This window comes from Neoarius graeffei, chromosome 2 (genome assembly GCF_027579695.1).
Source record: "Neoarius graeffei isolate fNeoGra1 chromosome 2, fNeoGra1.pri, whole genome shotgun sequence".
In the NCBI taxonomy this organism is placed as follows: Eukaryota; Metazoa; Chordata; class Actinopteri; order Siluriformes; family Ariidae; genus Neoarius; species Neoarius graeffei.
This window is the reverse complement of record NC_083570.1, coordinates 54,537,338-54,550,585: the sequence shown is the minus strand read 5'-3', so window position 1 is coordinate 54,550,585 and position 13,248 is coordinate 54,537,338. Positions and strand designations below refer to the sequence as shown.

The 13,248-nt window shown below is 44.5% G+C and overlaps 1 protein-coding gene across 2 annotated transcripts in view; it reads left to right on the top strand.

Moving 5' to 3' along the window:
- Positions 1-13,248, top strand: part of hdac10 (histone deacetylase 10) — a 42,008-nt gene that overhangs the window by 21,149 nt on the left and 7,611 nt on the right. For both annotated transcript variants that reach the window (XM_060914428.1, XM_060914427.1), the window contains 5 exons: positions 8,470-8,560; positions 9,010-9,095; positions 9,267-9,320; positions 9,435-9,516; positions 9,870-10,061. In XM_060914428.1, coding sequence (XP_060770411.1) covers positions 8,470-8,560; positions 9,010-9,095; positions 9,267-9,320; positions 9,435-9,516; positions 9,870-10,061 — 505 coding nt within the window. The remainder of the gene's footprint in view (positions 1-8,469; positions 8,561-9,009; positions 9,096-9,266; positions 9,321-9,434; positions 9,517-9,869; positions 10,062-13,248) is intronic.

Below are 13,248 nucleotides of genomic sequence, written 5' to 3'. Positions count from 1 at the left end.
GCGCTCCTCAGGACCATAGCCCTCCCAGTCCACCAGATATTGCAACCCGCCGCAGACCCGGCGGGAGTCAAGCAGGCGATTCACAGTGAACACAGTCTGCCCCTGGAAGATGCGGGGGGGTGGGGGGTTCCTAGGGGCAGGGGCATACGTAGACGTCAGTACGGGCCGTAACAGGGAAACATGGAAAGTGGGGTTGATCCTCAGAGTCCGGGGCAACTGGAGCCGGTAGGAGACAGGGTTCACCCTGCGCACCACCTTGAAGGGGCCAATGTAGCGAGGAGCAAGCTTGCGGTTCTCCACCCGCAGTGGAAGGTCCTTAGTGGACAGCCAAACACGCTGCCCAGGGCGGAAAGCGTGTGCAGGTCTTCTATGGCGGTTGGCCTGAGTCTGGTTGGTTCTGGAGGTCTGTATGAGGGTCTTCCTGACCTTGCTCCAGGTCTTGCGACACCGTCTCACATATTGGTTGACCGAGGGCACCCCCGCGTCCTCCTCCTGGTCCGGGAACAGAGGTGGCTGGAACCCGAATTGGCACTGGAATGGCGACAGCTTGGTGGCCGATGACTGCAGGGTGTTGTGGGCGTACTCCGCCCATGGCAGCCAGGTGCTCCACGATGTCGGGTTATCCATAGCCAGGCCTCGCAGGGTGGTTTCCAGGTCCTGGTTGAGCCTCTCCGTCTGACCATTGGACTGTGGGTGAAACCCAGAGGAGAGGCTGGCAGTGGCTCCGATGACCTTGCAGAACCCGTGCCACACTCGGGAGGAGAACTGGGGCCCTCGGTCTGAGACGATGTCCTGTGGAAGACCAAAGACTCGGAAGACATGATTAAACAAAAGTTTCGCAGTTTCAAGAGCAGAGGGGAGTTTGCACAGTGGTATGAAGCGGCAGGCCTTGGAGAATCTGTCAACTAAGACCAAAATGACCGTGTTACCTTGTGACTCAGGGAGACCCGTGATAAAGTCGACTGCCACGTGGGACCAGGGACGCCGGGGAATGGTCAGAGGATGCAGGAGACCCTGGGGACGCTGTCGTGGGTTCTTGGTTCTGGTGCAAACCTCACAGGACAGGACAAATGACCTTACTTCCTTCTCCATGTTAGGCCACCAGAAGCGTCTTTTCAGGAAGTCCAGGGTCCTCCGAGCTCCCGGGTGGGCGGTGAGAGGGGAAGAGTGACCCCACTGGAGAACCTTGGCCCGGGCTTGATGTGGGACGTACAAGAGGCCTGGTGGCCCCGTCCCAGGACCGGGGTCCTGGCGTTGGGCTCGTCGGACAGCCTCCTCAATACCCCAGCGGACAGGGGCCACAATCCGGGACACAGGGATAATAGGCCCGACTTCATTCTCCCTGTTAGTGGCAGAGAACAGTCTGGACAGTGCGTCAGGTTTGGTGTTCTTGGAGCCGGGGCGGTATGAGAGGGTGAAGTCAAACCGACTGAAAAACAGGGCCCACCTAGCCTGTCGAGGGTTCAGTCTCTTGGCTTGCTGGAGGTACTCCAGGTTCTTGTGGTCAGTCCAAACCAGGAATGGATGTTGTGCTCCCTCCAGCCAGTGCCTCCACTCCTCAAGGGCCAGTTTGACCGCTAGCAGTTCTCGATCCCCCACATCGTACCGGGACTCAGCAGGACTCAGGCGGTGGGAGAAGTAAGCGCAGGGGTGCAGCTTTCCTTCCGAACGTTGAGAGAGCACCGCGCCGACACCACTGTCCGAGGCGTCCACCTCCACGATGAATGGTTGGGAGGTGTCCGGGAGAACCAGAATGGGTGCCGTGCAGAAGCGGTCCTTGAGGTCTTTGAACGCCTTTTCTGCCTGAGGAGACCAGCCATAAGATCCACCTGTCCCTTTGGTGAGGTCAGACATGGGTGCTGCCACAGAACTGAAGTTCCTGATGAACTTGCGGTAGAAGTTAGCGAATCCTAAGAACCGCTGAACCTCCTTAACGGACTTGGGAGTAGGCCAATCCCGGACGGCCAGGGTCTTGGCAGGGTCCATTTGGAGTTGGCCTGTCCGTACAATAAATCCCAGAAAGGAGACCTCGGGAACATGAAATTCGCATTTCTGGGCCTTGGCGAACAGATTGTTCTGTAGCAGCCTCTGGAGAACCTGGCGGACATGGTGGCGGTGCTCCTGCACGGTCTTGGAAAAGACAAGGATGTCGTCGAGGTAGACAAAAACGTATAGGTTAATCATGTCCCTTAAGACGTCGTTGATTAGGGCCTGAAAAATAGCTGGTGCGTTGGTGAGTCCGAAGGGCATCACCTGGTATTCGTAGTGCCCAGACGGGGTGTTAAAGGCAGTCTTCCACTCGTCTCCCTGTCGGATACGGATGAGGTGGTATGCGTTCCGTAGGTCCAACTTGGTGAAGACGGTGGCGCCTTGGAGCAGGTCGAAAGCTGTGGACATCAGCGGAAGGGGATATCGGTTGCGCACAGTGATCTTATTCAGGCCCCTGTAATCAATACATGGTCGGAGCCCCCCATCCTTCTTGCCGACAAAGAAGAAGCCGGCTCCAGCAGGTGAAGTGGAGGGTCGAATAAACCCAGAGACCAGGGCATCTTTGAGGTATTCCTCCATGGCCTTGCGTTCTGGCTGAGAGAGGGAAAACAGTCTGCCACGAGGAGGGGTAGTCCCAGGGAGCAAGTCGATGGCACAGTCGTAGGCCCGGTGCGGAGGAAGAACGGCGGCCCTGCTCTTGCTGAATACCTCCTTGAGATCCCAGTACTCTGTGGGAACTTGAGATAACGCGGTGAGATCAGGGGGCTCGGCAGGAGACACAGGAGAGCTAGAGAGCAGACAAGAGGCATGGCATGCAGGGCCCCATTCCACAACCTGGCTTGTTACCCAGTCTATGCGAGGGTTGTGGCGAGTAAGCCAAGGAAGGCCTAGAATAACTGGGAACTCAGGTGAAGGAATCAGGTGCAGGGATATTTCTTCCTTGTGACCTTGAGACTGGAGGAAAACTGGAGAAGTAACTTGGGTGACTCTTCCATCACCTAACGCTTGGCCATCGAGGGCAGACACAGACAGTGGGACTTCAAGAGGTGCAGTCGGAATATTGATGCTTTGGGCGAAGTGAATATCCATAAAGTTCCCAGCTGCCCCTGAGTCTATCAAAGCTTGACAAGAGTGGACAGACTCACCCCAGGAGATGGAGACCGGGATGTAGATTCCTTGGCCAGGGAGTCCGGGAGAGAGGGTAGGCCCCGTCACAACCCTCCCTCGGCTGGACGGGGTGGTCCTTTTCCCAAGAGTTCGGGACATGATGCTCGGAAGTGACCAGGCTTGCCACAGTAGATGCAGCACTTGTCCCTCCTTCTGCGCTCCCTCTCAGATGCGGAGAGGCGAGTACGACCCACTTGCATGGGTTCTGGACAGTCACTGAAGGAGGTAGACGGTCTCCAGGTAGAGGTAGGGAGGCTGGAGGGGCTCAAGGCTTGGTGGCGTTCTCTCATCCTGTTGTCCAGACGAATAGCATGTGAGATGAGGGTTTCGAGGTCACTTGGGCATCCAATAGAGGCCAGACCGTCCTTGATGGGGTCAGACAGACCATGGTGGAAGGCTGACACCAGGGCAGTCTCGTTCCATCCACTTACTGCTGCGAGTGTTCGGAACGAGATGGCGTAATCTGCGACGCTTCCTCCTTGCCGGATGGACATGAGCTTTCGGGCTGCGTCAGTACTGATGTCTGCCTGATCGAAGACCCGAAGCATCTCTTCAGAAAACAGCTGGAAATCAAAGCACTCAGGTCCCTGTCTTTGCCAGATAGCAGTAGCCCAGGCTCGCGCCTTACCAGCTAATAAGGTGATCACAAAGGCAATCTTGCGGCGATCCGTAGTGTAGGTGGTAGGCTGAAGCTCAAAGGTGAGTTGACACTGGGTGAGGAACTCTCGGCACTCACTGTGCTTGCCGTCATACCTCTGTGGTGCAGGAAGGCTGGGTTCGCGAGGTGAAGAAGGCAGCATTGCAGGAGGCACTGGAGCAGGAGTGGGAGCTGGATCAGGAGCAGGAACTGGATCAGGAGCAGGAGATGCAGGCAGAGATGTCAGCTGTGCCAGGGTTTTCCCAATTTGCTGAAGCAGTTCCTCGTGGCGAGCGAGGGCCTCACGTTGGCTGGTGAGCGTACGTCCATGAGCGTCCATGGTTGCTCCGAAGCGTGTCAAAGCTGCCATAATTCCCTGAAGGTTGGCCGGGTAGACAGTTGAAGCAGCCTCTGCTGAGTCGGTCATGACGGAGTCTTTCTGTTAGGGTTTTGCTGGGATTCGAACCTGGTTCGTTGGTGTGATAATCCAGCAAACCCCCACTAGGCCACCAGGGGGATGACTCAAATGCAGAGGCGTGAGGCGGAAGTAGAAAAAGAATCAAAAGGTTTATTTAAACTATATACACTATATACAGGGCAAAACAAAAGACAAAAAAAACCAAAGAGTATAATCCAAAAGAAAAGCAAAGTGCAAAAATACAAAAGCTAAGAAGATCAAAAAACACAGTACAAAGGAAACTGGAGATAAACATAACAGCACAAAGACTCCGTGACAAGAGGACTGAACTCAGGGGTATAAATAGACAAACTAATTAAGGACACAGGTGAAGATAATTAGGCAATTAACACAAATACAAAACACAGGAACAGTGGCGGCCTCTAGAGGCCAAAATAAACACGACATGAAAAGGAAATAACAGCGGCCTCTAGAGGCCAAAACAGTCCTAGTCCTAACAGTGTGGTAGCAATTCCATTCCAAGTCCATATAATGCGGACTCCGGCCGAAGATTCTAGAACAGAACGCGCTGCTCTGTAGCCTACGGATGCAGGTGCATCGAAAGTGTAGCTACTATGTATTTTTCGCTGTTAACGTTTTAAAATTAAAATTGACAAATTAGGTGAATGTCTACGTATGTGTTACGGCTTTGTAAATAATATTAATGTAGAACTTTTTTTCTAGATCTATTTTTTTCCATTGTCCCGGGATTGTCCCAGATATGATAATTTTGTGTCCCGATGACATTTTTTATGGTCCCCGGGACGTCGGGACACCGTTAGTTTCGAGCGCTGGGCACCAGGAGCTCAAATTTATGGAAAAAGCTGCTATTTTATGACAAAATTTCGATCACTTTTCATGAAACATTATGGCACCTTATAGAGTATACCAAATATCTTAGATACACATTTTTAGTACATATTCTAAATATATTATCAAGCACAGTTTGAGTTTTAGCTGTTCATTGAATCATTGTTCAACTACTTTTAAACAATACAAATGTATTATTATGAATCACATTAATGCTTCTCAATCCCTTGCAAAGGTTCTTAACATGATCTCTGGGTCACAAGAAATCAATAAATGGAGTCCAACATTGTGATTCAAACCTTACGTGAAAACATAAAATAAGCGTTTTTTGGCAAAAAATGAACCTCATGGTGCCACCATTAGACCTCTGAATATGGTCAAAAAATTTTACAGGATGTCTTTATTGGTGAAAAGGAACACCCAAACAAAAATGCATCAGATTTTATGAAAGTGAGGGCAACTGATGCACCCTACTGGTGACCTTTAAAAGTCAGCATGTATATTCACGGTCAGTCATTCTAGATTTATGTCAATTGGCTCATCTGGCTCCAGGAAGCTCCGCCAATCTTCCCCAGCTCTCATTAAAAATGTCGCTTCTTGATTTTCCCGTTTGAATTATACACTTCCATGCCACCCTTATCTTCTGTGAATATAGAATATATTGAGTTCAAGAATTATGTAAACATTTCTACTTTTCTGCATGTGAACTTTTCTGGTGTACACATCTTAACTAAAACCGACAAAAAAAAATTTTTCCCCCCAAAGAGCCTAGTGGTTACCCTAAAAACTCAATGCATTCAGAATGTGCACTAAAGTAAAGTTTTTACCCTAGACAATTGATTTCTAAAGGATTACATTGACAATGTACTGCATCCTTAACCCATTTTGGTCTACAAATATGTTGAGACAAATCGATTACAAGTTCAAAATAGCGTTCCTGTATTAAAATATTTATTATATAAAATATGAGGTCTTATCACGTAATTATGACGTTCTATCACACATCCTGTCTCAAAATTATCGTTTGCTATCTCATCATAATGACATCTCAGAAATATGACTTGCGTTCTCATAAAAATAATTTAATATCTCATAATAATGAAAAAATGTGGCGATGTAGTGGTTAGCACTGTCGCACCCACAGCAAGAAGGTTCTGGGTTCGAGCCCAGCAGCCGAAAGGGGCCTTTCTGTGTGGAGTTTGTATGTTCTCCCTGGGTGCGCCAGTTTCCCCCCACAGTCCAAAGACATGCAGGTTAGGCTAACTGGTGGCTCTAAACTGATCATCGGCGTGAATGGTTGTTTGTCTCTGTGTCAGCCCTGCGATGATCTGGTGACTTGTCCAGGGTGTACTCCACCTCTCACTCATAGTCAGCTGGGATAGACTCTGGTTTGTCCACTACCCTGCACAGGATAAGCGGTTATGGATAATGGATGGATGCATTAAAATAGAAATTGCATTTACATAATGTTTAAGTATCAGTGCTATAAATTTTATACTTCATATGAGGCCAGAACTCCCTTCATGAATTGTTGACAGACTCGTGATCTTCTTTTGACACATATTACGCCTGTTCTTAAAAGATCATTGGTATATCAGAGATCTCAACATCCTTCAAATATCCAATAACTCCACAGTAAAAGTGAAATGTGGGGGGGGAACCAAAAACGTATTTTAGTTTGTGTATGTGAAGCAGCTTTTGTTCATGGGGCTTTAATTCTCCCACATAATGCAGCAATTTGTTGAAAAAAAATAGATGTGGTAGAAATTAAGTTACTTTTCTGTGATTTTATTAAATAATTTTTTTAACCAGGTGTTATACAACCCTGATTCCAAAAAAGTTGGGACAAAGTACAAATTGTAAATAAAAACGGAATGCAATAATTTACAAATCTCAAAAACTGATATTGTATTCATAATAGAACATAGACAACATATCAAATGTCGAAAGTGAGACATTTTGAAATTTCATGACAGCAACACATCTCAAAAAAGTTGGGACAGGGCAATAAGAGGCTGGAAAAGTTAAAGGTACAAAAAAGGAACAGCTGGAGGACCAAATTGCAACTCATTAGGTCAATTGGCAATAGGTCATTAACATGACTGGGTATAAAAAGAGCATCTTGGAGTGGCAGCGGCTCTCAGAAGTAAAGATGGGAAGAGGATCACCAATCCCCCTAATTCTGCACCGACAAATAGTGGAGCAATATCAGAAAGGAGTTCGACAGTGTAAAATTGCAAAGAGTTTGAACATATCATCAAAAGATTCAGAGAATCTGGAAGAATCTCTGTGCGTAAGGGTCAAGGCCGGAAAACCATACTGGGTGCGCGTGATCTTCGGGCCCTTAGACGGCACTGCATCACATACAGGCATGCTTCTGTATTGGAAATCATAAAATGGGCTCAGGAATATTTCCAGAGAACATTATCTGTGAACACAATTCACCGTGCCATCCGCCGTTGCTAGCTGAAACTCTATAGTTCAAAGAAGAAGCCGTATCTAAACATGATCCAGAAGCGCAGACGTCTTCTCTGGGCCAAGGCTCATTTAAAATGAACTGTGGCAAAGTGGAAAACTGTTCTGTGGTCAGACGAATCAAAATTTGAAGCTCTTTATGGAAATCAGGGACGCCGTGTCATTCGGACTAAAGAGGAGAAGGACGACCCAAGTTGTTATCAGCGCTCAGTTCAGAAGCCTGCATCTCTGATGGTATGGGGTTGCATTAGTGCGTGTGGCATGGGCAGCTTACACATCTGGAAAGACACCATCAATGCTGAAAGGTATATCCAGGTTCTAGAGCAACATATGCTCCCATCCAGATGACGTCTCTTTCAGGGAAGACCTTGCATTTTCCAACATGACAATGCCAAACCACATACTGCATCAATTACAGCATCATGGCTGCGTAGAAGAAGGGTCCGGGTACTCAACTGGCCAGCCTGCAGTCCAGATCTTTCACCCACAGAAAACATTTGGCGCATCATAAAACTGAAGATACGACAAAAAAGACCTAAGACAGTTGAGCAACTAGAATCCTACATTAGACAAGAATGGGTTAACATTCCTATCCCTAAACTTGAGCAACTTGTCTCCTCAGTCCCCAGACGTTTACAGATTGTTGTAAAGAGAAAAGGGGGTGTCTCACAGTGGTAAACATGGCCTTGTCCCAACTTTTTTGAGATGTGTTGTTATGAAATTTAAAATCACCTAATTTTTCTCTTTAAATGATGTATTTTCTCAGTTTAAACATTTGATATGTCATCCATGTTCTATTCTGAATAAAATATGGAATTTTGAAACTTCCACATCATTGCATTCCATTTTTATTTACAATTTGTACTTTGTCCCAACTTTTTTGGAATCGGGGTTGTATAAGAAAATAAAACTTGACAATGTTTTCTGCCAACAGGAATAAACATTTTCAGGACATAACTGATAAGAAGTTCTTACAGTGCATCCAGGATGTTGTTTCACTTTTGGAGAAAATCAGGAACAAAGAGGTATGGTCCATGTGTGCAAACTAGAGTGATTTGATAAAAACTTTAACCACTTAAATAAAATTTAAATCCGTTAATTAAATCAACAGATGAAGGCTCAGCTACCATAATATTAATATGCAAGATACAAGCAAGTAAATATTACACTAATGGTTCATGTCTGCTTTATATTTTGTATTTATACTTAATTATATATTGCTTTTTACTTTGTGTAACACTAACCAATCAGGGATGGGTTTCCCAAAAGCCTCTTAGCTTAACTAGGAGAGAGAGTGTTCATTGTGCTGCTCACTCTCCCATTTAACGATGATCTTTGTGCTGCGATGCTTTTGGGGAAACTCAGGCCAGTTTTTCTCCTTAAAACTACCTGGAGATAGGAGGCCTTGCTGCAGCAGAAAATTAAGATGCTCTGTAACTAAAAATGGACTGTTGTAATGCTCTGTCATTGGCAGGTGCGAAACGGCTTGGTTATGGTGTCTGATGTGTTTGTATCTCTGAAGTGTGCTGTGGAGCATGCCATAAACTCACTGTCTCAGCGGTATGAAAGTATTCTGAATGATAAATATGAAAGTATGAAAATAAAGTGTTGCTACTAATAATAAGACAGTATGGAGACCCTTAATCTGTTAAGAATTTAGGAGGAATTGACAGTAAAATTTACAGAAATGCTTTATGGTGCTGTACACTGTGTATGTATTCTTTATTTCAGGATTTTGGTGCTATTTGTTGGGGAGGGTGATGTTCCAGTAGACACTAAAGATGGGTGAGGTTTGTTTCACGTGATGTCTCCTCCTTCCAATATGTGTTTACAATGTATCAAGCAAGTTTAGGAAATGGCAAAGTTTAGAGCTCAAAAAAAATTTTTTTACTTCTACAGGAGAGTACTTTTGGTGCAGATCTGCAGAAAAGAGCCTGATGGTGTGAGCTCACTCTATCATGTACCTGTGTGTCTGAACAAGGTGTGTACTATTATAATACTATAATAAGCCATTAGTGACATTTGAGATTTTTCTCTACGTGCAGCTTGTAGTAATACATCAAGAACATAATCATATTATTACACAATTGAATTTCATTATTAGGAATAATTTGATAGTCAAGTTTAAGTGTCTGCAGCGGTCCTCTGTTTCTGTCGATCACTACAGCTGTATGCTTCTTGTTCTTTTGTTTGTCCTTTTTTCTATGCATTATATTCCTTTTGTTAATTGCTAAAACTATCTTGATACTTGTCCTGCAACAGGGTAGGCATTGCATGATGAAGACAGAATAGCACAGTACAGCATGGTAAAATTTCTTCCTCTGCTTCTCCCAGGATGTGTTCTCCAGTGCGAGTGTCATGGCCGCAGTGTTGGGTCTGCTCCTGCCTTTGGCATATGAGTTTAATCCAGGCTTGGTGCTGCAGGTCATGGCAGAGGGCAGTGGTATGTTGGAGGTGCCTGTCTGGGCACAGCTTACCAGCCTGCTGCAGGGGGTAGCACAGGGCACAACTCTGGCACTGCTCAAGGTATGTTGCTGTAAGGCATATGCTCATTTCCCCTTTTGAAAAGAACCCATACACTGTGGATTAACATTGACTGACTGGCCACTGAGCTGCTTTCACATTTTCCCATGCAAGTTAAAAATGGACAGTTGTTCAGATATGTAGCAAATATATTTGACATATACGCTGATCAGCCATAAAATTAAAAACTCTAACCAGTAAAGCAAATTACATTGTTGTTACAGTGGCACATGTCATGGGCTTGGATATATTAGGCAGCAAGAGAACAGTCAGTTCTTGAAGTTGATGTCTTGGAAGCAGGAAAAATGGGCAAACGTAAGAATCTGAGTGATTCTGACAAGAACCAAATTGTGATGGCTAGGTGACTGGGTCTGAGCAGCTCCAAAATGGCACATCTTGTGGGGTGTTCCCAGTATGCAGTGGTTAGTGCCTACCAAAAGTGGTCCAAGGAAGGACAACCGATGAACTGGCAACAGGGTCATGGGTGGCCAAAGCTCTTTGACTTGCATGGGGCATGAATACTAGCTCATATGGTCCAATCCCACAGAAGAGCTACTGTAGCACAAACTGCTGAAAAGTTAATTCTGGCTGTAACAGAAAGGTGTTAGCATTAACTTATTTTTTGAAGATATTGGAAAATGTTACTCAGTGTCCCAGATACAGTTTACGTGAAAAGTGTGTGTGTGTTATATAATATGCGCGTGCGCACACACACGTTTTACTGATGCATTCGCCACTCTTGAGGATATCAGTGAATTGTTTTGAGAAATTTGCCTCCTTTTTGTAAATGTGTCCATATAATTTAAAAAAAAAACATGCGCTTGAAGATCTGAAGTTTAGCTTCACATGTTGAAAAACTCGTATTTTTCATACGAAATGCATCCTGGACCCGAGTGACATATTTCCTGATGTCTTCACTCCAGTGATGTCACTCCCAGTGTTTTCCCATTGACCTCAAATTCAAAATGAGCCCATTTTCCCAAAAAAAAAACCCATTAAAATTCCTCAGTTTCAACATTTGATGTGTTGTCTTTGTACCATTTTCAATGAAATATAGGGTTTCCATGATTTGCAAATTCACATTGTTTTTTTTAACAGTTTACACAGCCTCCCAACTAATATATATATATATATATATATATATATATATATATATATATATATATATATATATAGACAGACACTCCTGTTCAAAAGTTTGGGGTCACTTTGAAATGTCCTTATTTTTGAAAGAAAAGCACTGTTCTTTTCAATGAAGATCACTTTAAACTAATCAGAAATCCACTCTATACATTGCTAATGTGGTAAATGACTATTCTAGCTGCAAATGTCTGGTTTTTGGTGCAATATCTCCATAGGTGTATAGAGGCCCATTTCCAGCGACTCTCACTCCAGTGTTCTAATGGTACAATGTGTTTGCTCATTGCCTCAGAAGGCTAATGGATGATTAGAAAACCCTTGTACAATCATGTTAGCACAGCTGAAAACAGTTGAGCTCTTTAGAGAAGCTATAAAACTGACCTTCCTTTGAGCAGATTGAGTTTCTGGAGCATCACATTTGTGGAGTCGATTAAATGCTCAAAATGGCCAGAAAAATGTCTTGATTATATTTTCTATTTATTTTACAACTTATGGTGGTAAATAAAAGTGTGACTTTTCATGGAAAACACAAAATTGTCTGGGTGACCCCAAACTTTTGAACGGATGTGTATGTATACACACACACACACACACACACACACACACACACACACATAATGTGTGTGTATATACGTACGTATGTACGTACGCATGCATACGTACGTGTGTGTGTGTGTGTGTATGTGTATATATATATATATATATATATATATATATATATATATATATATATATATATATATATATATATAAATAAAATATATATATATATATATATATATATATAAAAATAAAATATGTGTATGTATGTGTGTGTGTGTGTGTGTGTGTGTGTATATATATATATATACACACACACACACACACACACACACACACACACACACACAGTGGGGAAAACAAGTATTTGATCCCTTGCTGATTTTGTTGGTTTACCCACTAAGAAAGACTTGATCAGTCTGTAATTTTAATGGTAGGTGTATTCTAACATGTGGAGACAGAATATCAAAAAGAAATTCCAGAAAATAACTTTTAAATATCTATATTAATTTATTTGTATTTTATTGAGAAAAAGAAGTATTTGATCCCCTAGTAACCATCAAGAGTTCTTGTTAATACAGACAAGTTAGACTCTCCAAATTACCTTGTCACCTAAATCGAAGACACCTGATATCACTAATGACTTGTATAAAAGCCACCTGGCCACAGAATCAATCAGTTTGTCAGACTCCAAACTCACCAACATGGGAAAGACTAAAGAGCTTTCTGTGGATTTAAGGGAGAAGATTGTAGACCTGCACAAGACCAGTATGGGCTATAAAACCATTAGCAAGAAGCTGGGCGTTAAGGTGACAACTGTTGGTGCAATTGTGCGCAAGTACAAGACTCACAACATGATCATCAATCGACCTAGGTCTGGGGCTCCAAACAAGATCTCACCTCGTGGGGTTTCCAGGATCATGAGAACGGTGAGAAATAGACCTAATACAACACGGGCAGAGTTAGTGGATGATCTTAAAGCAGCTGGGATCACAGTCACCAAGCAAACAGTTGGTAACACTTTACACCGCAATGGTCTAACATCTTGCAGTGCTCGCAAAGTACCCCTGCTTAAGAAAGCACATGTGCAGGCCCGCCTGAACTTTGCCAATGAACATCTGAATGACTTGGAGAGTGACTGGGAGAAGGTGTTATGGTCAGATGAGACCAAAATTGAGCTCTTTGGCATCAATTCAACCCATTGTGTCTGGAGGGAGAGACATGCTGCTTATGACCCCAAGAACACCATCCCCACTGTGAAGCATGGAGGTGGTAACATTATGCTTTGGGGGTGTTTTTCTGCACAGGCCACAGGGCTACTTCACCGTATCAATGGGAGGATGGACGGAGCCATGTACCGTAAAATCCTAAGTGAAAACCTCCTTCCCTCTGCCAGGAAGCTTAAAATGGGTTGTGGATGGGTCTTCCAGCAGGATAATGACCCAAAGCATACAGCCAAGGCAACCAAGGAATGGCTGAAGAAGAAACATATCAAGGTCATGGAGTGGCC